General features: G+C 39.6%; 1 protein-coding gene across 8 annotated transcripts in view; it reads left to right on the forward strand.

Moving 5' to 3' along the window:
• The window catches only part of TTC39B (tetratricopeptide repeat domain 39B), a 78932-nt gene that overhangs the window by 24085 nt on the left and 30120 nt on the right, over positions 1 to 24727 (forward strand). For all 8 annotated transcript variants that reach the window (XM_053931714.1, XM_053931715.1, XM_053931717.1 and 5 more), the window contains one exon: positions 2222 to 2256. In XM_053931714.1, the coding sequence (XP_053787689.1) occupies positions 2222 to 2256 (35 nt within the window). The remainder of the gene's footprint in view (positions 1 to 2221; positions 2257 to 24727) is intronic.

The raw sequence follows: 24727 nt of genomic DNA on the forward strand, positions 1-24727 counted from the left end.
GCATTTGGAATAGGAAGACATGGGAAACTTCAGAAAAAAACTATGGATTGGGTTTTTGGTCTTTTATTGTTTTGTTGGGGTTTTTTTTTAAACATACAAGCTGCCTTCAGATGTTTTTAGCACCTTTGAGGAGTCCCTTGAAAGGCTGTGACTATTCCCTATGCCTTGATGTTTGGGGAAAAACACTAAAGTTGTACTTCATCCTTTTAAATGTGTGGACAGCCATTTGAGCAGTGTGAATGGCCAGAATTAAAACTCAGAAGCCACTAGGTAAAGGAGGCATTTAGCTAGACAGAATGCAAATTCTCTCTCTGTTTCTTCCTGCATGTAGGTGCTGCCCTTGTATGAAGGTTTGAAAGACCCTGTGAAAGGTTCACATCACTGATATTTTTTCATGTGAACTCCCAGTCATTACTATTCTTTATTAAGTACTTGACAGTTAAAAGTACATTGACTTTTGCTTTTCAAGTTTGTTCTCTTAGGAGAAATGGAATTGTGCTCAAAAAGCTATGAGTGCATTTTTCTTGTTTATTCTGCTGAATTTTTTCTCTTGTCTCCAGTAGTGTCTCAAGGAGGCAACTAGTCTTTAGTGAAGAAGTTTATTAGAAGACTGGTGACTTCTATAGGTGTCTGGGGTTAATCATGGGCAACAGAATTTCTGTTCAGGATGTTCCTGTTGGTTTCTGTTCAGCTTTTTGAAACTCTGGTTCTCCACAGATCAGGAGGATCATTTAACTGGCCTTTTCCAAGTTCTTTTAATTGGCATTTTCTGAATGCTTTTAAGTTCCACCTGTACTTGACATTGGTGAAGCCACTCTTGAAATTCTGTGTTCTGATTTAGTCCCCTCATTCCAAGACAGACAGTGTGGTTCTATGGCATGTATAAAGAAGGACATGGAACTGGTGAAGGGTCTGGAGCGCAAATCCTGTGAGGAGGGGCTAAGATAGTTCAGGCTGGAGAAAAGAAGACTCCAGAGAGATCTTATGACTCTGTACAGCTAACTGAAAAGGGCTGTACAGAAATGGGGGTTAGTCTCCTCCAGGTATCTTCCTGGGATATGTTAAAAATCTGTTCCATCATGCTTCCAGTTTTATAAGGAAAGAGCAGAAAGCACAGTTGCAAGTAGGAAATAGTTTCTGACTGAAGAGTGACTGAGTAAGGTAGCAGTCTTTGGCTCAGAAGAGAGGTAAATTGGATGATGTAACAAAAGCTTTCAAAATTTTAAGTGTCAAGGAAAGAGCAAGTACTAATTGCTTCTTTACTGTTTTTGAATAAATAAAACTAGGAATTGTTAAACAAAGGTAGCTGGAGCCAGGTTCAAGTAGAAATTCTTATTTTGCACAAAATGGGTATCAGGCTCATGGAATTCCTTACTAATGTTATAACTCATGAATAAAACAAAGTCTACATGGGATTGAGGAAATAGGACTGGTATTCGGAACAGAGAGCTACTGAAAATCACAAGATGGTCTGACTGTATTTGGGCCTTGAACACCCGGAGTTGCCAGAGGCTGGAAGGTGTGAGCTGGAGAGGGATATGTGAGGGAGTGCTGTAGCCCATTCATCCTTGCTACACACTTCTAGAGCCCAATTTTGGAAACTGGATACAGAAATAAATTATATTTGAGCTAAGCTGTTCTGCTCATTTTTACATTTGTGCACTTCTTTTTTTATTTCAATTTGAAATTTGAACCTAGGTTGAAAGAGCTTTGAATCTAGGTGGAAAGAAACAACTTCTAGATTTCTGGACTAATCTGTTCACATAACAGCTTTTAATATGGAAGCTGGCTGTACGTGCATGCTATCTATCATGCATTCCAGACTTTGGCTAGCCTGCATATCAGGTATATGCACAGAACACCTTTCATTTCATGTGTAGATTATACTGTTCAGCTAGTGCATCCTGAATATGTCACATGTGCTGCATGAACTCCTGAGGCATAAGCCTGTATTGCCTTCTGTGATTTACATGGTAGAAGCTTAGGATCTAAAAAGGAAAAGATCTTTGGTTTCATTCAGCTATAGTCTGATGTGGTAGGCCCGTAGGAAATCTCTCTGTATAATGATTTGCAGTGAAAGCTTAGCAAACAGTCAGTAGAGTGTGACTATTCTGATGATTACTGTCTGTTGCAGAAGTAAGTGCTATCTGGTAATGGTAAATTTCTGCTGTGTTACAAAATACACACACATTAGATTGAAACTTCTTTCTTTCTTCTGCAGGAAAACTTTGAAGATGCCTATGAAAACATCCCCGTGTAAGTAGAATATTTTAAAATGTGTGTTTGTTGAAACTCCTTATACAGAAATGGAATACTATGTGCACACCATTCCAGGGAAGCATAATTTTATATGCACTGACTACATTCACATTTTTCAGAACAGTTAAAGTCCTCAAGAGTTGAGAAACAAGTATAATTAGGTTGGTATGCGTGATGAAATATTTGTCAACAAATGTGAACATTGTAAGGAATTAAACCAGGAAATCTTGTAACTGAGTTACATACTGACAGCTCTAGACATTTTTGCATGGTGAAAATATAGTCGCTTAACATTATTAGGAAAATTTTGGATCATTATGCAAGACCATCTAAGCAAGATTTTCAAATGGAAGTTGCTATGTCTTTATAATATGCTGCTGCACAGATGTTTTCCCCTAATGAAGTGAGATAATCACTTCTCTGGTGTAAGATCTCATGCTGAAGCAACACCTTTCTTAAACTGTGATGAAAACACATTATGCTGTTTGTAAGTGGTTTTAGTTTTTCTCCAGGATTTTATTGTATTTTTATGCCGTGAAACACATGAGGAGTTGACTTCTGCTGATATCCTCAGATTGCTAAAACACTTCTAGACCCAGCTGTAGGTTTGGACTAAACTTCATGGCCAGAACATCCATGGTCTTGGGAAGTTGTATTTTACAGATTGCCAGACCCTCTGTATCTTTCCTAGGATAGAAAGGTCTGATCTGTGTAGAACGAGAAAAATTATACATTGTTTCTTGACACTCAGAAGGAAACAAGAACCTGATATGTTCAAATTGAGAATTCTTCATGTTAATGATTGCTTATTCTTCCTTGACTGCTTAGCAGTTTGTCCATGATTGGGTAACTTATCTCTTCGGCCTCTGTTTTCCCTGGGACAGGGACGAGAGTAACTTGAAATACTGTATGAAAATATTTATCCAATATTCATTCGTTCTGTGTGAAAGTGTTTTGTTTTCTATTGACGTCTGAGCAGAGCATGGTTGTTTATTTTTGGCATGCAGAGCTTTGATTTGTTCTTTCTGAGTGTCTCTTCTGTGTTCATAGCTGTCTTACAGATACACTTTTTATAACAGAAGTTAGGATGTCAGTTTATTCTGGCTGGTATTGCTTCCATCTGCAACAAGCATTGTATAGAAGAGTAAATGAAAGATGATAGAGAGAATATTAATGGGACAAAAAATTGTGTTGTTACTTAACATCACATTGAACATAGTGGATGTTATATTTTTTTGTATCTGGGCAGGACTCTTCACTAGATTAGACTCCCCTTTTTCAAATTCTTTCAAAGATATGGCTACTTTAAAAAATGTGCCTAAGGAACTGAAAAAAAATCTTGGAATGTTTTGTGAAAGTCTTCCATCTTATCTTTCTTGAAATGCTTTGATTGTAGTTTTTAGATTATACTAGTAGTTTGCCTGAGGGAAAGCCTTTTGTAAATTTAATGCCATACTGGTTGTTCCTGATATTTCTCTATCTCTGAAGAGAGAATTAATTGTAGCTTTTTCATTGTTATATTGAAACAATGAATGGCCAGAGGTTTAAGCTTCTGGGAAGCTGTTTCTATTTTTTTAATTTTGCTTTTGTTAAATTCACTTTCATAACTTTTTTGTGTCGGTGTTTCATTCTCCCTTATTTTGGATAGGAAGATGGCATTGTTAGAGCTCTGTGATGATATGCCCTGGCATTGATGATATGCCTGGCATTGGTTTGAGTGCAGTTAGTTATATCCTATTGAATTTAACTAAAATGGACCTTTTTATAGGGAGTTGGGTCAACAAAGACTCATGTTTACTTTTGAGATCAGTTTTGGTTGAGATTCTGTCAAATCATCGTGTTGGTTTAGAGAATTGGGAAAGAATGTGTATCAACCAGTTCTTCATAGTATTTCACACACCACTCTGCAATTCTTAGTGTAAAATATGTATATAGTAACACAGCTCTGTATTTTGCACCAGGAGATGCTAGTGAATGGTTTTGCTAGTCCAACTTTACTTCAACTGGCTTTATTCTTTAAATATTATTGCTTACTGATAGATACCAGATTGTGCAGGTTAGATGTTGAAAGGGCAATGAGTTACCTTAATATAGTAAAATCCTTCCTTAAATCTAGTGTGCTGGCTTTCATGTCTGATGACAGGCCCAGGAGGAAATCAGTATTTGCTCCAGTGGTTTAAATGTATTAGATTATCTGTCTAGAGAGTCTGTCTAGACTCTTTTGTCATCTTCTACTCATGGTAGTTACTGTAGATATAAACAGCAACTCCAAAACATGTAATGATCATAAAATACTTGCTTTATAGAAACATAAAGAAACCTTTAAATGGAGTTATTTACTGTAAATTTTGTTTGCTGGTACTAAAGCTGAAGAAGGACTCTTACAGTAGGTCACTCTGCTGTTTTACTTAAAGCAAGCACTAGTATTTAATATCTTCTCTGCCAACTAAACTGAGTTTTCAAAGTACTGGTTTGATAGTAGGACTTCACAGACCATCTTCAACCTTCCAAAGATAATAGGTGGAGTATATATATCAAAGTAAATTCACCATCACCTGTTTGTGTTAACTCAGAGCTGCTTTGATTGGCATATTCTGTTGTAAAAGGAACTGAGTAACTAGAGGCAAACTGTGAATTCTGTTGTGGAAACTGAAGCCTCTGACAAGAAGTTTTGTGGTGGTAGGATGCTTTTTTAGCATTTTTGCACTGGAGTGTCTGCTTCCAAGTTTTGGCCTGGGTGGATGCGTTTGACTAAGTTACCTAGTGGCTGCCAAGCACCTACAGGTACAAAAACATATGTAGATGGAACAGATTTTTGTGTGGTTTATTCTTTTATTTAATGCTTGCTAAAAATGCCTCATCAATACCTAAATCTTACTGTGGAAAAACTACAACTTTTAGTCTTACTGAGCATGATAATTCTCTACTTTGATGTTTTCAAAATATTTCTGCTATCTTAATTTTTACTCAAATAATTCTGAAAATCTCTTTGTAGAATGTAGATATTCATGTTTTCTGTTGCCAGAGTGTAATTTTCTAAATTATATTGTCTTTGGCATTACAGCTAGATTGAAAGTGGTTAGAGTTCTCAACAGTTTTTACCCATCACTGTATTATGCTTAGCATGTACTGACCTTGCCACTGCTATTTTGATTTCTGAAGTTCTCTATTTGTTTAGAACATATATGAAATATTATTTCTCTTGGTATTTCTGTCCATCTTATTTTACTAACTGTTCCTTAAAATGTCATCTGTATGTGAAAGGAATAAGTGACCATCAAGTTATGTTTGTCTGTGCAATCTTCTTAGATTGCCATGCAGTCTTTCTCTTTGAGATAAAGGCAAAGACAGTGCCTTTATTTACGAACCCAATATCAGAGGTTTATGTAAATGAATAGCAGCACTTAGAGCAACTGTATTATGATAGCTGTGTGGGTATGTAGATGCTCTGTATGAAGATGCTCTGTGGTTGTCTTTGGGAAGAAACATGCTAGTCTGCCTAACTGCTGTAAGCAGTCATATGCAGAGGAAGTCTTCACGTGCTATTTTAATGAAATTTCAGGCACCAGACCCTGTGTTATGTCATCAGTGGAAAGATAGTGAGATCTCATTTAAACACAATTAAAACATTAAGTATTTGAAAAGTGGGAGCTTGCATTCTGTAACCAAAGCAGACAGATGATTTTTGATCAAGAATGGAACTCCTGGGATTTTTTGTCTTTATCAGTTTGAGCAAAAAGAGACATACTTTGTTGATTCTCGTTTGCATTTTCTTTGCCTACCCAAAGCTGTGTACTGTTAATCCTTGATCCTGCCAAAGCAGCTCTGTGTGGTATTACTGGGGTGATAGATTAAGGGCCAGAAGTGTTTAAGGAAGTTAGAGCAGGTTATCCTTGTAATCTTAGATGTGTAGTTAAGATTTCAGTTACACCTGCACATGTGACTGTTTTGTCAGTGAATGAAATTGAACAGTTAAGGAAATGTCTCTAAATTCAAATTTTAATTCAAGAAGCTAAAAACTTTTAGGAACAGTTCCTGTCTTCATAACTTTAAACTCACATTTTGACAGTCTTGAGATGGTGAGAAGCAGCTGTGACAATTTAAATGATCAAAATTTTATTTTCTTATGTTTGACCCTCAAGGTTAGGGAAAAAAGTTCCAGTAAAGGTAGTTTTTGTGTCTAGAAGATAGTATTTTCATAGGTGCATAAATATAAAAATATGACACGCTAGCTACTTTATATTGTGAGTTTCAATATTTGAAACAGCAGTAATGATACAGCAACCTTATCTCTCTAATCTTTCCCCACCCTAAACAGTTCTAAGATTAAAGATTAAACTTGGAGAGGTTTCCATTGGTTGCACATTTTCATGGTTACACATTTTCATGGTTACACATTTTCATGGTTACACATTTTCATATGTAAACACCTGTTTATTGCCACTACACCTTTTGCCTGTGCTGTAAGATTTCTTTGTGCTTGTATTTCAGTAGAAGACTTCAGGCCACATTGTGCTATTGTTTGTATTGGTATCTTTTATTCACTTTGAAATGTGCATTTCCACTTGTCTTCGTAGCTCCTTAGAAAGCGAGGAGAGGAGGTAGACAAAAATCTGAACCATTTCAGAGACATTGTACATAGAAGAGCCCAAAACTCTGCATGTTTTCCCCACCCTGTTATTCTTTTTGCAAGCCTTTACTGAAAGGCTAGAGCACAAAAATATACCACAGCGTGTTTTTTATCCCATGTTCACTGAAAGAAACCTGTCTTAATTGAGTGTAAACATTTCTTTGCTGTTCTGTGACTTGTTCTTTCATTACAAATCAATTAACACTGTGGCTTTAAATTTACATCATATTTTGAGGGTGGGACTTTCTGGAGACTTCTGGAATTTATTTAAATATCATGTTGGAATCTTGATATTATGCTGGAATACGTGATCATATCTGTGTTTTCTTTCTTTAAAGGTCTTTCAGGAAAATAATGTTTGTTCCGTGCTTTAATAAAGACTGCATAACACTATTTGTAGCCCTGCAGCTCAGGAGTTGCCTTCTCTGAATAACTTCTGAGACTTGGAAAGTGATGTACACTTTTGGATTTGTAGTACAGCTATTACAATGTAAGTGTGTTGTATCCCGGAGTTTGGATTTAGATTAGGGTTTTTAATTTATGTTAAAATAAGTCAAGTTCCGTAATCCCGCGTTTCCCCCGTGTTGTTCCCCTCCGCGGTTTCTGGCCCCATGTTGCCTGCTGCCGGCTCTTACCCCTGTGCCGCTCCTGTATCCACCCTGCCGTCCGGCCCCGGGAAACCCCGTGCTGGCCACCCCAAGCCACACGATCCCGCTCAGCCCGCTCTGGCTCGGTGCCCGCCCCTGTGGGGTTCTCTGGTTGGTCGCTGTTGCTGGCGTCACCGCCACGGCAGCCGCCCCTATTGGCCGGCAGGCCGTGGATCCTCTCGCCCCGCCCCTCCATAAAACCCTATCCCGCCGGCACCCAGGCGCCATTTTCTCCCATGCGAGTGCCGGGAGCGGTCGCATCTTTCCATCGAACCGCGCCATACGTGACCAATAAACCGTTCCTGCCAAGCACGGAGTAAATGGACAAATTCCTTACCTCTTTGCCGGATCCCTAGCGCACGGTAACAGAGGCTGGCCAGCCCACGCGCCCGAGACACGGAGCCGTGTCCGGGAACCCGCGGCAGCAAACCCCGGCAGCACGTGGAAGCTACGCCACAGCCGGGCTCCCAAGAGCTGCGTGCAGCTGGGGAGAGCAAAAAACCCACGCCGCATAAGTGCTTTAGATAACAAAATGGAAAAATGAGTTTTAACTAATCAATGAAGAAAAATAATAAATTGGTCAGAATTTGTTGAGAAGTAGGATTGTTTTTAAGGAAAACAGATTGAAACCCAGATTTGCCTGTTTTTAAGCTATCAGAAAAAAAAAAAAACAAAAAACCAAAAAAAAACAGTCCTGGTTTTTAATAGTGTTGATTTGGTTATGTCATGTACACCCCTTCCCTTCCCCTTCCCTAATGAGTAAATGCTGTCACAGAATGTTTTGGGAATCAACCTGTGTGGAAGGTTTAGTGTATGTGTATTAGTTCATTTTCTCTTAAGTCAGTCCAGGGGAAAATTTTTGAGCATGTGCTGATATTTGCAGACAGAAAGCTTGTTTTTGTCAGCTTTGTGGAAACGTTGTCTTGAGTCACTCAGCTTTTTCTAGAAAGTAGTTTCTGAGCCTGGAATTTCGGCTTGTCCGAAATGTGAACTGTCTGAAATTTACGCTGCATTAAAAACGGAACACTGTATATTCTGTGGGGAAATTGAGTTGACTTCTTTGTGACTGGGCAACCTTGACTGAAACTTGTCTATTCTTCATGTGTAGGCAAGGTCACAGAAATCCTGGCACTTTTACTTTCCCTGCCCCTAATATTGTTAGTATATTAATCGACAATATGCATAAGCACTGCTTCAAATGACATGGTGGAGAACTGGGATATATATATCTCTGAACTCCTTGGTCTTTAACACTACTGGGTCAAGTTTTATGGAAAAGGTAGAATGTCCTGATTTTAAAAGTGCTGTTGTTCATAAATTACAGGTGTCAATCTTATCTTTTTGAGAGGTTTATAAGATTTATGAAACCTTTTTCACCTGATCATAGCCCTTGGTTTCCACAGGTGTTATAGAAACTACTGTGCAATTCTTTCCCAGTATGTTACAAATAAGAATGTTTTAAGAAAAGTAAATTCTTTAAATAAATTGATTTGAAGTATTACTGCTGATGCTACTTTGCATGTACCTGAAATAAGTAAATGCAAACCTATGGTTTCCTGCATTTTGCTTTAAAAGATTTGTTTAAGCCAGTTTGTAACAGTAAACACAGCTAGAACTAGGTACTATTAGTCCAGTTGGTAGAGCTTTAAAGAATGCCTTTTGAAGGTAATAGTGGAAGACATAGTTTAATTTTCTGCTGCTTAGCTCCCATGTACTGAGCTTTCATCATATCTCATCTAGAGAGATTAGACCACGGGGTTGTAGCTGTTTTGATTTTGACTCCTGCTTTCTTCTGTTGCAGCTGATACTCACGAAGAAAACTTTATTAGCAGCTCTCTGTGTTAGTGATTTGTTTTGGTCATAGAACTCTAGCTAAAAATTTGGATTTCTGGGGGAAAGAATGTTGAAGGGTTAATTTGAAAAAAGTGATGTTGAATACTGTCAAATAAAGAAAACAAAAAATTAGTTTTTTTTTCTTCACTCTTCCTTGCTATGAACTCTCATGTACTTGATCTAGTTTTCCTGCAGTTCTTTTTTATGGTTTTTTTTTTGTTTGTTTGTTTTTTTTTTTTTTTTGTTTTTTTGTTGTTTTTTTTTTTTTTTTTTGTGTGTGTGTGTTTTTTGTTTGTTTAGTTGGTTTTTTTGTATTCAGGAAATACTAAGGTGACTCCTTTTTTGTCTTTAAATATAAATTACTTTGCGTTCCCCATGTCTCCATTTTCCCATTGCAGTTAGGAGTGATGGATTAGAATTAGGCTGCAGCACAGATTGGTAGAATCTCCCAGCATCCTCTTCCTGCAGAGGCATCAGCTTCCAGCATTGACTGTAGCTGCTGCCACTCTCACTGACATTTCTTTTGAATTCGGCAATGGAGAGTGCCTCTGTTGCCAGCTGCTGGCATGGAAACTTTTATTCTTTTTGCTTGATAACTCATTAATGAAATCTCATGGATATTGAGAAATAAAACAGAATCACTTTTCTCTTTATGCTTTTCCTTGTCTTTTTGCCTTTTTTTTTTTTTGATGTGTGTGTGTGCACGGTGGAAAAGCGTGAAAGAAGCAGCACTTATTTTTACACAAGGACTGTATTTACATACCTGAAGTTAACTGAATTAATCCTGTAAGTATATTATCTCTGCCTAATAGTCCTTGAAATCATGAACGTGGTAGTAAGATATATGGGATTTTGTTTTTTTCTGTGAAAATTTGCTTTGGAATGTATGTCAAAATACAACTTTTTTTTTAATATAGATTTCCTTGAAGATAAAGGAAAAATTATATATTCACAATGGGATTCTGAAATAATTGCTTCTCCTCTGCACTTTGCAGTGGTGAACAATGCTTTTAGAGAGCAGAAGCTTCTCTGCTGATGTCAGTGCTTAATCAGCTTGGATACTGTAGGCTGTAGAACACTGCAAGGTGTGTATTTTGGGATGCCATTCTTTAAAATGTGGACAGTATCAGACTTAGACTACTTTTTCCATTTATAGACTATGTCTTCTGCTCCTGGGAGCTGTGCTGGTTTAACCATTTGAGGTTATATAACTTTTTACTTTAATATAAATAATTTATTGCATGGGATGCAGTGCAGAGCTTTCAAAGTATTAAATGTTAAGTATAACGCAGTGTGCTTTTAAAGACTTTAGTTATTTCAGAATATACCTCCAGCATAGGCTGTAAGTTCCCTATGTAATAAATTCAAGTAAATTGGTTTGAAGTTTAGGAAGTGTGTCTTGCTAGGATCATGGTGTCCTAATTGTCTTTTTGGATCTGGGCCAATATTTGTGTGACGCAGTGTTAGTCCCAAAAACATCTGGTCTGATCTGGTGTCCTACTTGCAGCATGATTTTTTTTTCCCCCTATAGCAAGATAAGTTAAATTTTTATTCATTTAATGTAAAACTGCCAGTGAACTGTCATTATTATTCATATATGCTAGCTTTTCAAGGAGGTTCCTTCTTAACCTGTTTTCTTGTCAGCATGCTTTATTTGGACCTACTTTCTAGCAGAAATGTTGAACAGATCAAAATTATGTAATTTTTAAGGTGAACATCTATTTGTCTGTATCTACATGCTAATATATTAAGTTTTGACAGTATTGCTCTCTGCCATATTCAGGTGATCATTTTTGTACACTATTACATGCATTGATCTCAGTTTGATTATTTGATACAAACTGTTAGTCTGATAAGGAGGATGCAAACATAGTAAATTCTAAGTTTTTCTGCAAAGATCTCATGTTAAAACTTACATCTAAAAATACTGTCTAACCACTGAGTTCCATTAAATAAATCTGATAATCTTTTATAGTGCTGTGTATTCCCATTAGTGTTGAACAGAATAGTATAAATTGGATTTTTCTTCTACTTGCAAACCAATATTGACACTTACTTGATTTTTCTGCCTTTGCAGTCAGACTGTGGTCAATTTTAAATGCCTGTGTTCTGATTTTTTTTGTTTTAAGCTTACATATATTTAGTGTCAAATTCATGCTGGAGTGGCTTGATAGACTTAAGTAGGATTATTTTGTAATCATTTTAGTGATCAGATGAACTATGTATGCCTATTCAGGTGGGTAAATAGCAACCTAAGGAGTTGGCATGTCTTGCTTTCACAATATGGCTGAGTCCTTACTGGAAATTTGGGTCTCCCTTTCTGTCCATGGGCAGTGCAATCTGCTGTTGAACTTAAGAACTTGTTGTCATATAAAGCTGCTAATGTTTCTCAGATGTTAAAAAAACACCTGACTTGAAGTAAAATGATTACTTAATCAATTAAGTAATTAAAACTTACTGAATCTGAATAATGATCAATCAAAAACTGGAACAGTTGGCTATGCTCATGTTTCTTTTTAAAAATACAAACAAGATAACAAAGTGGCTAGAAATGTAGCCTATGTTATTTTCGGAGTAATAGACTCTGTTGGCAATGGTGGGTTGATGGTGAGCCAGCAAGATGAGCTTCATCTTGGCACTATATCCTGTGGCACCTGAGATTCAAGCAGATGGTCAACTTTGCCTAGATTTTCTTCCTTTGTGCTTATTCTCTTGCTTTGTTGCACCTGTAGAGTAATATGTAAGGACACACCAACCAGTATTTTCTTGTGTTGTTCAGATGCTGCATTGGTAGAGATATGTATATAAGCAAAATCCATGTTTTAAATAAGATAGATGACGAGGAAAATTCCCTGTCTCATCATCCATCCCCGCCCCCTCAGTCATTGAAATGTTTGGAAGCTAAACCTCTTGATCTTTCTTGTAGTCAATTGTTAGATTCCCATGAGGCAGCACTGTGGGTGCTGGGCTGCTTTCTGGCTGGAAGGCTATCAAGTGCATGCTCTCGTAAGTTGGAGATGGCAAACAAAACTTATACGCAGAATGTAAAGCAAATAAACATTCATCTCTTGACACATGGTGATCCGAATTTAAATTTCCAAGATCAGATGAGACCTTTGAGAAGGAATTTTTGTTTATATAGAAAAGTTTTGTTTATATAGATTTTGTTTGTTTGGTAGTCTTTTATTGCATTTCATTTGTAAGACAGAATTACAAATGCAGCAGCATTACTGCTGCTGTGAGCAGTAATAACTCCTAAAATAGAACATTGTCACTTGTAGGTAAATCTGTTTAGTTTAGAAGAGCTAAGACTGAGACTTCTAGTTCTAAAAAGAAAGAGAGGGCAAACATTTTCCTAAAATCCTAGCAGGTTTTCCCTGCCCCAGTTTCTGGCCTGTAAGACAGAGCTGTATCTGCCATCCTTGCCCTTGCCATGTTGTTACATTACATGTGACATTATACCTGTTAATGTATAGCAAGGGATCAATTAAAATCCTCTCTTAGTGGAATTCCAGTAGTCTATGAAAAGCTATCAGCCTCACCTTTTTGACAATGCTAAGGTATAAATAAAAACTGTGAAGTCATTCTCAGCTCATTATGGTGCATATTATTTTAATAATAGTTGGTTTGCAATAGGAGCAGCTCTCTCCTTTTTTCTCCCTCAGTTACCTCTTCCCTTCTCACTGTTTTTCTGAGAGCTCCAACTCCTTTTCCACAGCTGTTTGTTTTGAAAAATAGTTTTCAGTGCTTTCTCTTTATGTATACAAATGTGTAATATCAGCTAGCTACTGTTTCTTTTTGCTCTGAATCATCTTTTCTGCCACAGCTGTAAGATGAGGGAGAAGAAATAATTTTAAAAATCCTATCCCAACAATAAACAAAACCCCAAAACAATAAAACAAAACCCCCAGTGCTATTGAAGGAAAGGAAAGTGCTCTAGTGGTGAGTTGGCTTGATCATTTAATGGATTTTATAGGCACGTCCATTGGTATTGCATGAGTGATCCAGAAATTCACTGCTAACAGATACAACTAGCTGGCTAAATGCTGCTATCTCATAGTCAGGTAGTGTTGAGGAGAGAGGTGCAGCAACACTGATCTGAATTGCTTTCTACCATGGTGTTTGCATCATGTACATATTGCCAGCTCTGTGGGTGGATAGTTGTCTCTAAAAATTCAAATGGAAAGTAGTACCAAGGAGGGGCTTGGGTAATAACAATGCTGTTTGTCTCTCTCTGCTGTAGAATAAGATTTCAAATACAGTGTGAGGAAGTCCTAAGGGAGGAATAAGTGAAAATAAGTTTGTTACCCTGATGGCTTTGCCTGAATACCAAGCTACATAACCTAATGTAATTTAAACTAAATGACTGTTTAGGGGGTGTTTTGCTTGTCAGTTTTGCGTTTTCTGGTGGGGTTTTTTAGTATTTTTGTTTGTTTCTTTCTTTTCAAATTTGCCTGATGTTGGATACATTTTATTTAATGACATTTTAAAGTAATTTCTGCCCGTTTGCAAATTTGGCTAGCACAGTACTGCATAGTTTTGCTACCAGTTGGATTTTTTAAAATGAATGTTCAGCATACACAATATTGCATGCATTGGTAAAGTTCTGGAACGGTGAAGACAATGAGCCTTCAAAGGAATAAAGTCTGCCTTGCATTGGCAAGAAATTGTTTTTCACGGCTTACCATAAATATTTTATTTACCTAAAATTCATGCTTGTCATAAAATGGGGTGTATGTATCACGAGTGCAGAATTTGCTGTGGCGGTATGACAAGTGGATATAATGCATGGGTAAAATAAGTTACTGTTTACTATACTGACCAGTTGACTGAAGTTTTCAGACTTTCTGTATTAATGGTAATAACCTAGGATAGAAAATGCTTTATATAAATTGCAAATAATTTCAAATGTCTAGCAATATGCCTTAAGGCATTTTTCTTATGGCTAGCCATATTTAGCCATTTTTCTGTTGTGTGATTATAAGTGGTGTTGAACACTGAGTTTTAGATTAAATGGTAAAAGAGTTTGCAACATTTTTTCTGTCTTCATTTAAAAAAATATTGATCACATGATCTTATATTTCTCCAGGATTATTTTAAACTAATACGAAAGGTTTAAGAACCCTTTTATTCCTAAACTGGATGTGATTGGCCTCTTAAAAATATTTTGATCCCCTTAATGTCAAGGATGAGGTATGCTTTAATATCTTTGCAGCAAGAAATGTTTAACTGTGAGACAGGTTACTCAACTTGATTCTGCATTTCTGAATTATTCTCAGGGTGAAAGGTATGTATAGCATGCCTGTAGGTGAAATAATACAATTTCAGCTTCATGAGGCTAGCCTGATGGCCCTTCAGAGGCTGAGTCCTGTAGCTGTCCAACAAGATACGAAAGATGTATGTCAGCTCTAACATAATGTGGGATTGAGGTGTGTGTGCAGTTTCTTGCATGTCAGTAGTCCCTCAGAATAATGCACATTCATGAGAATTCCTTAGTTTCATGCTTGATATAGGAATTGTTCCTGAAGGTTGTACATTTCTTCTTGTATTTGTTTAAAACCAAATCATACAGAAGTCTAATTTGTGACATATAAGAGTAATCCCTTGTATAAGAAAATCCAACACAACTAAAAAGCTATTTCCATTTGCTTTTTTGAGCATTTCCTGAATGTGTCAGTAGATTGTATTACCTTCAGCCATCCTTCACTAAACAATCTAGAACATAAAATGTAGACCTAACAGAGTATCTCAGTAGCATTTTGCAACAAGTTATTTTGCTTCATTTCATGATGCGCTTGGTGGGCATTTGCCATGAAAACTAGTGCAACCCGCTGCTCTGTGGTAGGTAGGTAGTACTCACCTTCTGTTTGATGGCTTGTGTTGCATCTTTATGTCTGTGCAAATGACTAATAAAAGTGATAGCAGATAATACTGTTCCGTAAGAAGAGATTGAAACTAAATTTTGGCACAGCACTAGACAGAAAAACTGGAGTATTACTGTTGTCTCGTATACGAGTAACGCATGAGAGGGATAAGATACAAAAGCCATTTTTCTTTTCAAATTACAAACTTGGCGGTGAGAAGTCCAATGCTTTCAAAACATAAAGAAAGTTATTTGAAGAAATATTTCCAGATAGCTTAAGTAATATCTGAGTTGTCTGTATGATTTTTCAGGTACAGTGGATACACATGGATGTATGCTAGTCTTTATGTGAAAGTAGCTCCTGTTGGACATTTCAAATCTTTGCTGTTGCTAGCCGTGCATATAAAAGCATCAAATGAAGTCTTAAAATAGGTATTTCAAGGACAAAACATTAAAAAGAAAAAAAGTTCATGAGGAGATAAGCTATCCTGCAAGCTTTTCAGACACAGGAGACTGCTCTCTATTTAGATGAACATTAAATAAGTACTAAGAACACCAAACTTCACTGGTGTTTTCTTAAATAAACATGGTAGAGATGTTTCCTATTACCCACAGACACACAGTTTGCATTTTCTACTTAAAGTTTATTGAAAGATAGCAGAAAGGTGTTGAATCACAAGAGGAATTGACACATGTTGGTGGAAGAAAAAATAATAGAAGAAAATAAGATATGGGGTTTGTAGTGGTATTTTACAGAGCTAGGCAGAAAGTGTCTCTGCCACAGTAAAGGATGTCTCTTTCCACTTCACTGAGACTGAAGTAAGAGTACACTATGACAGGACTTCCACTGTTTGCATGTTTGAGGACTGACAGAAATCAACAACAAAGAACCCGTTCCTTAACAATTTCCTGTTTCTTAATATATGATTTTTAAATGTTGCAGAATTAAGGACGTTAGTATTCTTGTCCTAGTGACATACTTCTAATCTGAAGCATAGTTTAAAATTAAAACACAGCAAAAAGGATTACGCCAGGAACATACTTTTGCTGCAGTAATACAAGGTGTCTGGGTCATTTCAGTCTAAAAAAAGAGTAGTAATATGGTGGTGACAGTTTTTTCAAACGTTTTGGATCTTTGCTATATAGTAAAACCAGGCAAGAGGACATCAAGTGCATTTTGGCAATGTAAAGTTATGCAAGACATGAACAGGAAGTATGATTTGATATCTCTGTGACCTGTAAACTGTGACCTTTGATACTGTGGTTTTAGGACAGCTTTTGCTGTTGGGTGGGAGAAAGTCTTCCAAGGAGACTGGGAGTGAAGTGGGTTCAACGGGTTCTTCTGAGAGTGACCAGTGCTTTTGGCACCTGGAGCATGCTTGCTACGATGGCTGACGAAAGAGGCAAAGGACAGGTCTTTCTTTAGAGATCCAAAAGCTGATTATTGCTTCAAAGGAGGTCCAGAGACAAAGATGAACTTGGGCTGAGGGCACAGGGTTTTATATGGGGGAAAAAGGGGTAGATCTGAAGGTCAAGGACCAATGGGAACAGGTAAAAGTGGTGTAGAGGCAGGACAGCCAACCAGGGGAGCCAGCAGGGTAACATGAGTGGAACTGTGGCAAAGTGGGACCAATGGGGATCAGGAGAGGGGAGAATATTCCAGGGAATATATAAATATGGTGAACGAGGGCTGAACTGGGGTGGAACAACTGTACAAACCCATAGAACTTAAGGTGGTAGCACGTGCCTGCAAAGGCCTATGGGAGGGAGGCACTTCTCACCTAGTCTTAGAGGGGTGTTTCTCCTTGCCTGTTTTGGCCTCTTGAGGGCTGGGGCATAATAGCCCTAGTAGCAGGAATTTGGACCTCTACATGGGATGGGTTGGATTTGAGTTTATTTTATGCCAAGTAGGCATGGAAGTACACAGCACAGGGTCAGATGTGTGGAAAAAGCATAGTGTGGTCTGCACATAGTCCCCTTGATATGTGGAGCTAAGGGAAGTGGGATCCTATAAAGTAAAAAGCGATAGAATGACCACTGTTCTTGGACATTCCAAGGGATCAGTAAAGTTGAGGTAGAGCAGTGTACAGCCAAGAAAATGGAACTATGGGATAGATTCTACTGAGGATCAACTGTTATTTCCCATTAAGAAGTCATGTTGTGGCTGTTTACGACTGACAACAAGATAGTTACTCTTTTTGATATGGTAGAACATAAACAGTTCAAGATTGAGTTTTCTTGAACCAATTCATTGCTGCAAAGGGAAAGATCTACTTCAGAAAGCATATAAACATTCTATATAGTGACAGTGTCAGATTTTGACAACATATTACAACTATTTGACTTTACTATCTTCCTGCAGAAGACAAGAACCAACTGAGAGCTGTTTTTTTAAAACTGTTTTGTCATTGTTAGTTTGGCAGTAAAAACTCCAGCAGACAATTGGATAAATGTTATTCAAGAACAGTACTGCATATGGTAGCTTCTTGCTGCCTTACCCGTCAATACTGTAGATCACACACTAGGTAATTTGTATTTAAGTTTATGGAAGTAAATACCTCTAAAATACTTTCCTTCTGATTATGCCTCTGTAAATGTTAAGGGTCACTTGTTTGCTAAAGTATTTATGTTCTGGGAAGATGTTCTCTTAATTGTAATGCATCTTGTTTTCTTGATACTTGTACTCAAAATAGCATTTTCTCCATATCCCCTGCATTTTTTAGAAGACCTTATTTCTCCTTTAGTTTGTGTCAGATTTGCATCTTAATATGATTATCTTAAAACTGTTATTGCTAGTTTCACTTTTTTTGTGGTCTTAATTACTTAAAATTTTGCTTTATTCTAACTAATAATTACAAATATTTTGGATAACTGTGGTGAAACTTCCATTGATAAGAACAATTGGATGTTGATAAGAACAAAACCAATTTGCTTGCAGTTCAATTCAGATAAGGCTGATTATTTTGTCTGTGTTGTTAAAGGAGCCAACAAAATGTTGTAGAAGTTTAAGAACAAAATTCTTCAACCCCTATTCATGCTAAATGTTGTTTGAACATTTGAGTCTAGCTGATATTAATAAAGGGATGTGGGACTTAATCCTAAATATTTAATATAAAAGGTGGAAAGCATTGGTAGATTACAGGTAATTTTTCTGCAGTTCTCCCATTTCTAGCTTCTGAAACCCCTTCCAAGAGAAGAGTTGGTAAATCACTGCACCTGGGGTGATTGTTAAAAGCTTACTGAATCTTCTGCAAATACAAAGACAGCCACATAGACCAAGTTAATGTTTAACTTTAGCTATTATAATAGCTTTTCAGGAATACTCTTACACTAAGCCCTGATGTAGAGAGATAGATGTCATTGCCGAAGTCATTACTCATGTTTACGTAATTTTTAAATACTAATGCAGTGACTTTCCTTTGTTTTAGGCCAGTAGTTATGCTCCCTTTTTATATTAATGTATAGAGAGAGGGAAAAGGAAAGGAACTTAAGTTCTAAACTGTTTTGACATTTTAAATTAATAATGTTCTTGTTCAATGTACATTTTGAGGGCTGTCATCCTAATAAGTAAATATTCCAATATATCTGAGAGTTTTCAGGTTGTACTCTTATGCTTTGTTTCTGTTGTGGTTCCAACTAGTTTATTAGAATAACCTACTTAAAGTTGCTAATAATTAACTTGCTTATGAACAGCATATCCCTGCTAAATTGGAATAATTTCATTTGTTTAGCACCAAGCTCAAGGTACACAAACTATTGCTGGAATTCACAACATTTCCTCTTTTTTCCTAAAAGAAGCTGGAAATAGTAGTGAGAGGAAAGCTTAAAACATGCTATGTGTTGGGGGAAAAAATATCAGGACTGTAACACAGTAGTGTTTTATTCTCCTTGTAATGTGATGTTACTATCTTTGTGTAACATTCAATATAGCGCATTTTTCTGTTCCTTTTTATTTCATTTTGACGTGAACATGATTTTACTGGTTTTGGCTGAGGTAGCGCTAACTTCCTTCACAGTGGCTGGTATGGGGCTGTGTTTTGAGTTTGTGCTGAACACAGGATCTATAATACAGAGATGCTTTTGTAACTGGTGAGCAGGGCTTACACACAGCCAAGGCCTTTTCTGCTTTCCGTAATGCCACATTGGTGAGGAGGCTGGGAGTGCATAGGAGGTTAGGAGGGCACGCAAGAGGGACAGCCAGCATGAATTTCAGAGGTGCAGGTCCTGCCTGACCAACCTGGACCTTGTTATGACCAGGCGACCCGACTGATGGATGCAGGAAAGGCTGTGGATGTTGTCTATTTGGATTTCAGCAAAGCCTTTGACACTGTCTCCCACAGCACACTCCTGGAGAACCTGGCAGCCCACGGCTGGGACAGGAGCACTCTTTGCTGGGTTAGGAACTGGCTGGATGGCCAGGCCCAGAGAGTGGTGGTGAACGCTGCTGCATCCAGCTGGTGGCCGCTCACTAGTGGTGTCCCCCAGGGATCTGTGTTGAGCCCAGTCCTGTTTCATATCTTTATTGATGATCTGGATGGGGAGATTGAGGCTACCATCAGCAAATTCACAGATGTCACCAAATTGGGTGCAAGTATCAATCAGCTGTAGGGAGGGTAGGAGGGCTCTGCAGAAGGACCTGGACAGGCTGGATCAATGGGCCAAATGCAACAAAATGAGGTTTAACAAGTCAAATGCCAGGTCCTGCACTTTGGCCTCCACAGCCAGTGTGCCCCATACAGCACTGCAGGTTGGGGCAGAGTGGCTGGACAGTGGCTAGGCAGAAACGGACCTCAGGGAGGTGATTGACAGCAGCTGAACACAAGCCAGCTGTGCCCAGGTGGCCAAGAAGGCCAATGGCATCCTGGCCTGTACCAGCAATAGTGCGGCCAGCAGGACCAGGGCAGGGATTGTCTCCCTGTATTCAGCACTGGTGAGGACCCACCTCGAGTGCTGTGTCCTGTGCTGGTGCCCTCAATTTAGGAAGAGTGTTGAGATGCTGGAGTGTGTTAGGAGAAGGGCGGTGGAATTGATGAAAGGTCTGGAGCACAAATGCTATGAGGCATGGCTGAGGGAGCAAGGGTTGTTTAGCATGAAAAAGAGGAGGCTCTACAACTGCCTGAAAGGAGGGTGTAGCCAGTTGGGGATCAGTCTCTTTTCGCAGACCACCAGTGACATGACAAGAGGACATAGTCTTAAGCTGTGCCAGGGAGGTCCAGTGGACATTAGGAAGAATTTCTTCACAGAAGGAGTGACTTGACATTGGAGTGGGCTGCCCAGGAAGGTGGTGGAGTCACCACCCCTGGAGGTATTTAAGCATCAAGACTGGGTGTGGCATTTAATGTCATGGCCTACCTGACACCGTGGTGTTTGGTCATAGATTGGACTTGGTGATCTCAAAGGTCTTTTTCAACCTAGTTAATTATATGTGATCCTGCGGTTCAGGTGACGCAAACTGACCAAAGGGATATTCCAGACCATATGACATCATGCTCAGTATATAAAGTGAGGGGAAGAAGGAAGAAGGAAAGAACATTCAGAGTGACAGCATTTGTCTTTCCATGTCACCATTATATGTGATGGGGCACTGCTTTCCCGGAGATGGCTGAACACCTACCTGCTCATGGGAAGCAGTGAGCTGATTCCTTGTTTTACTTTGCTTGTTTGTACAGTTTTTGTTTTCCCAATTGAATTCCCTTTATCTCTACCCACAAATTTTCTAGCTTTTACCATTCCAATTCCCTCCCTGATCCCACCAGTGTGAGAGGAGTGAATGGCTGCATGGGGCTTGGCTGTCAGCTGGGGTTAAACCACAAGTGTCTCCTTTGGTGCCCAATGTGCTGCACAAAGGGTTGAGATCAGGAGATATCTGACCTGAGTATGTTAAAATAAAATTGTTATAAACATTCATTATATTGGTTTAATAGTTGCTGGTTACAATGTGGATTTATTTGCTCTCATACTGGTGGTATTTTGTCTGTATTATAGAAATAATTCCTTACTTGAAGTACATATTCTGTGTAGTGTATTTTACAGAATGGGCTTATCACATGGTAGTGTCACTGGTCACCAGTTTGTTGTGTCTATATTCAAGATTGCAGGCACCATTGTGCTTTGGGAGTCACCTACTGGGAGCAATTATTAATCATATCTTAGTTTTTTTGGTTCCTCAGAGGAATAGCCTATGAGGGAGACAGCTTCCTATATCTTTTTCTTCTCCTTTATTTTTCCTTCCTTGTATTCCAGGCTGGTAGTCAAGATTTTAAAGATTTTTTAATATCCCTTGACTGCCCTTGAAACCAGCCTGCATTTTTTTTTGCTAGGAGCCAGCATGTTGTTGCATATGGTTCAAGTCTTGTTTAAGGTCAGACTAATACCATGAGATCTGCCCAGGAGCTGGATAATTCAGAATGGCAGGGTGTTTGGGGTTGTATGGGCCAGTACCTAGGGCAGTGAGCACCTTCAGTGAGCTTGCACCTTACTCCTGAACAAGTGCAGAATCCAGAAAAACTAGTAAAATATTGAAAAAAGTTGTTCTGTCACTATGTTCAACGCTGCTTAGTACCTGCAAGAGGAAAATGTCTCTAAATATGATAGTGAGACGACAACAGGCCCTGCAGCTGCTCCAGCCATGTGAAGACACTGTGACTGCTCCACTCCCACTGACTGTGGCACTGCCACTGAAACCACTGAAGCAGCATGGGCTGGTGTCAGTGGACCCTGCACAGAAGTAGAAGAAATGTACATGAAAATCACCCAGTCAAAATGCTTTAGCAAAAACAGTCAAGGACAAGGAGAGTGAAGATGATGAAGCAGAACCATCACAAGGGTGATTTTTCAGAGCCATTATCAAGGCCATCACAGGAACCAGAAGAGGAGACAGAAGAGGCATAACTTGAGTCCTATCCCTGGGTGAGCTATGGGAGACACAAAAAGATTTCAGCAGTCATCCATGAGTGTATTACTGCCTGGCTAGTCTGCTGGTGGGACAATGGAGACAGCAGTGTGGAATGAGAGGGTAAGTAGCCAGGCTGAGATCACTTGCTAAGGACCCAGACACTGACAAAGCAATGGGGAAAAAGACAAGTCTTTAGTCTCTGGAGGCAATTCTTATCAAGTGTGAGGAGGAAAGGTATCCCTATAAAGATGAAATTCCATGTAGTTTAGGCAGATGGACTGCAGTAGAGAAAGTGACTCACTTCCTAAGGGAATTAGCTGTTCAAGAAATTAAGTATTTTGATGTGGACAGTGCCCAGGTCCCCACGAATCCAGACCAGGTCTTGTGTCAATTACCCACATTGCAGAAATTTCTACAAGTGCCGCAAGGGTACATGAAACCCTGTGGCTTTGCATTGTCTTTCCCCGGTCCTGGGCAGCTTCGGAGAGCCTGGCACAGGCGCTGCTTCTCAGTGGGACTGGGGTGCCGTTTCCTCCTGGGCGCTTCTGCGTTCCGCGCACCAGGGTGGGCTGGCCGCATTCTGCTGCCTGCGCGAGGTGCGAGACAAAGAGGCGAAGGAATGTCCAGTTTGTCCACGTGGTCAGCTGGAGAGCTTTTATTGTTGCGTGGAGCTGCAAGGGAGAAGCGTGACTCACTCCCCAGTGCCGTGTGGACAAAATGGCCCTGGGATTGGGGGAGCATGGGATTTTATAGGGGGCAGGATGAGGGGGGCATGCTACAGGGGAGTGACGTGGACCGGGGCAACCAACGGGGACATGATGGGCGGACACAGGGCTCCGGGGCAAACAGGGTTGCAGGGATGGGGTAACAGACACAGAACTCTCCGGGGTGGACAGGGGAGTGGTTGCAGGACTGGCATGGTGATTCTCCAATGATAAGAGACCTGGAACGGGCCACTGCAGAGCGGGGAACACGGGGGGTGCACAGGGGTACACAGAACTCGGCTAACTAACATATATCAGAACCCCTAATCTGAACCCAAACCCGGGATGCAACAAAACCCCTTGACAACAGTAATTTGGAAAGATGATGCACAACCAATGGCAGTTGATGCAATTTGGCAACTCAGGTAATATAAAGACAATATTATTTCCTCCATCACAGCATCTGTGGAGAAGCTAACTGATGAACTGACTCAGGAGCTCCAGCAATTCAGAGGGAGTATGTCATACTCCCCATCTGTGTGGGCCTGTATTTCAGTAACTGACAGCAGGTATCCTCTTCCTTCAAGAGAGAGGATATAGAAAATACACACTATGGGGTACCTATGGTATTAGCTGCAGGACCATGGAGATGATACAAGGAAGTGGGATGGTTTGGAGTACCTCAATTGTAGATGCACTGGTGCGGGAATCGCAGGGAAAAACCATAACAAGAAGTTCCTGCTCCAGTCTTCAGTGAACAGTTTTTCAGGCAGACTGAAAGGTCCGATCATATTACTAACTCCATGGAGAGAAGTAGAAATCCATTTCTGTAAGGGATTAGTGGGGAACATTGTGACCAATATTGGAGCAGCCCTGCCTCCACCTGGGGGAGCAGGGGTAGAGAAATAACCAAGTTATTGGACTGTGCGGGTTTGATGGCCTCGCACAGGAGCCCCACAGGAGTACAAGGCTTCAGTAGACACTGGTGCACAATGTACCCTAATGTCATCAAGCTGCACAGGGATGGAATCCATTTGGATTTCTGGGGTGATAGAGGGATCCAAACAGCTGACTATATTGGAAGCTGAGACTAACCTGACTAGCATGAGTGGTAGAAGTACCCTATCTTGACAGGAGTAGAGGCTCCATTCATCCTTGGCATAGACTATCTCAGGAGAGGATATCTCAAGTATTCAAAAGGCTGTTGATGGGCTCTTGGTATACCTGCCCTATAGGTGGAGAAATTTCAGACATCCCTTTTGTTCTGGGGCTGAAGAACAACAGGTGCTGGTTGCCACCACAACAGTGCACCAGAAGCAGTGTCTCACAATCTAGACTCTAGACTAATTCCCATTTATAAACTAATTTGTCACCTAGAGAGCCAAGGAGTGATCAGCAAGACCTGCTTACCCTTTAACAGCCCTGTATGGCCAATATGAAAGTCCATATTGAGAGAGGAGGCTGATGGTAAACTGTCGCCTGAATGAAGTCACACCACCTCTGAGTCCTGATGTACTGGACATATTGGAACTTCATATGAGCTGGAGTCAAAGGAAGCCATGTAGTGCCTCAATTGATAATGCTATTGTGTTTTTATCAGTCCCTTTGGGAGTAGAGTGCAGGCCTGTGAGAGATGGTCTGAAGTTTCCCTCATTTGCCCCACGACCATCGCAAGGACCCTGAAGACCCCTGACAGGAGTTTTGGCCTGGCCGAGGATGCTTGCTAAGTGACTGTTAGCAGGTGCACTGACTGTGCTTCTACAGAACGTTGCATTCGAACAGGTTGTGACAAGCGGTGGCTTGTCCCTCCATGCCAGCACCTGCTTCACAGAGCAAGGGGCTCTTCACAATGGCCCATCAATCTTGCCCACCTTCTGGCTAGATGCCACTTGCTTT

Source organism: Vidua chalybeata, chromosome Z (genome assembly GCF_026979565.1).
Source record: "Vidua chalybeata isolate OUT-0048 chromosome Z, bVidCha1 merged haplotype, whole genome shotgun sequence".
In the NCBI taxonomy this organism is placed as follows: Eukaryota; Metazoa; Chordata; class Aves; order Passeriformes; family Viduidae; genus Vidua; species Vidua chalybeata.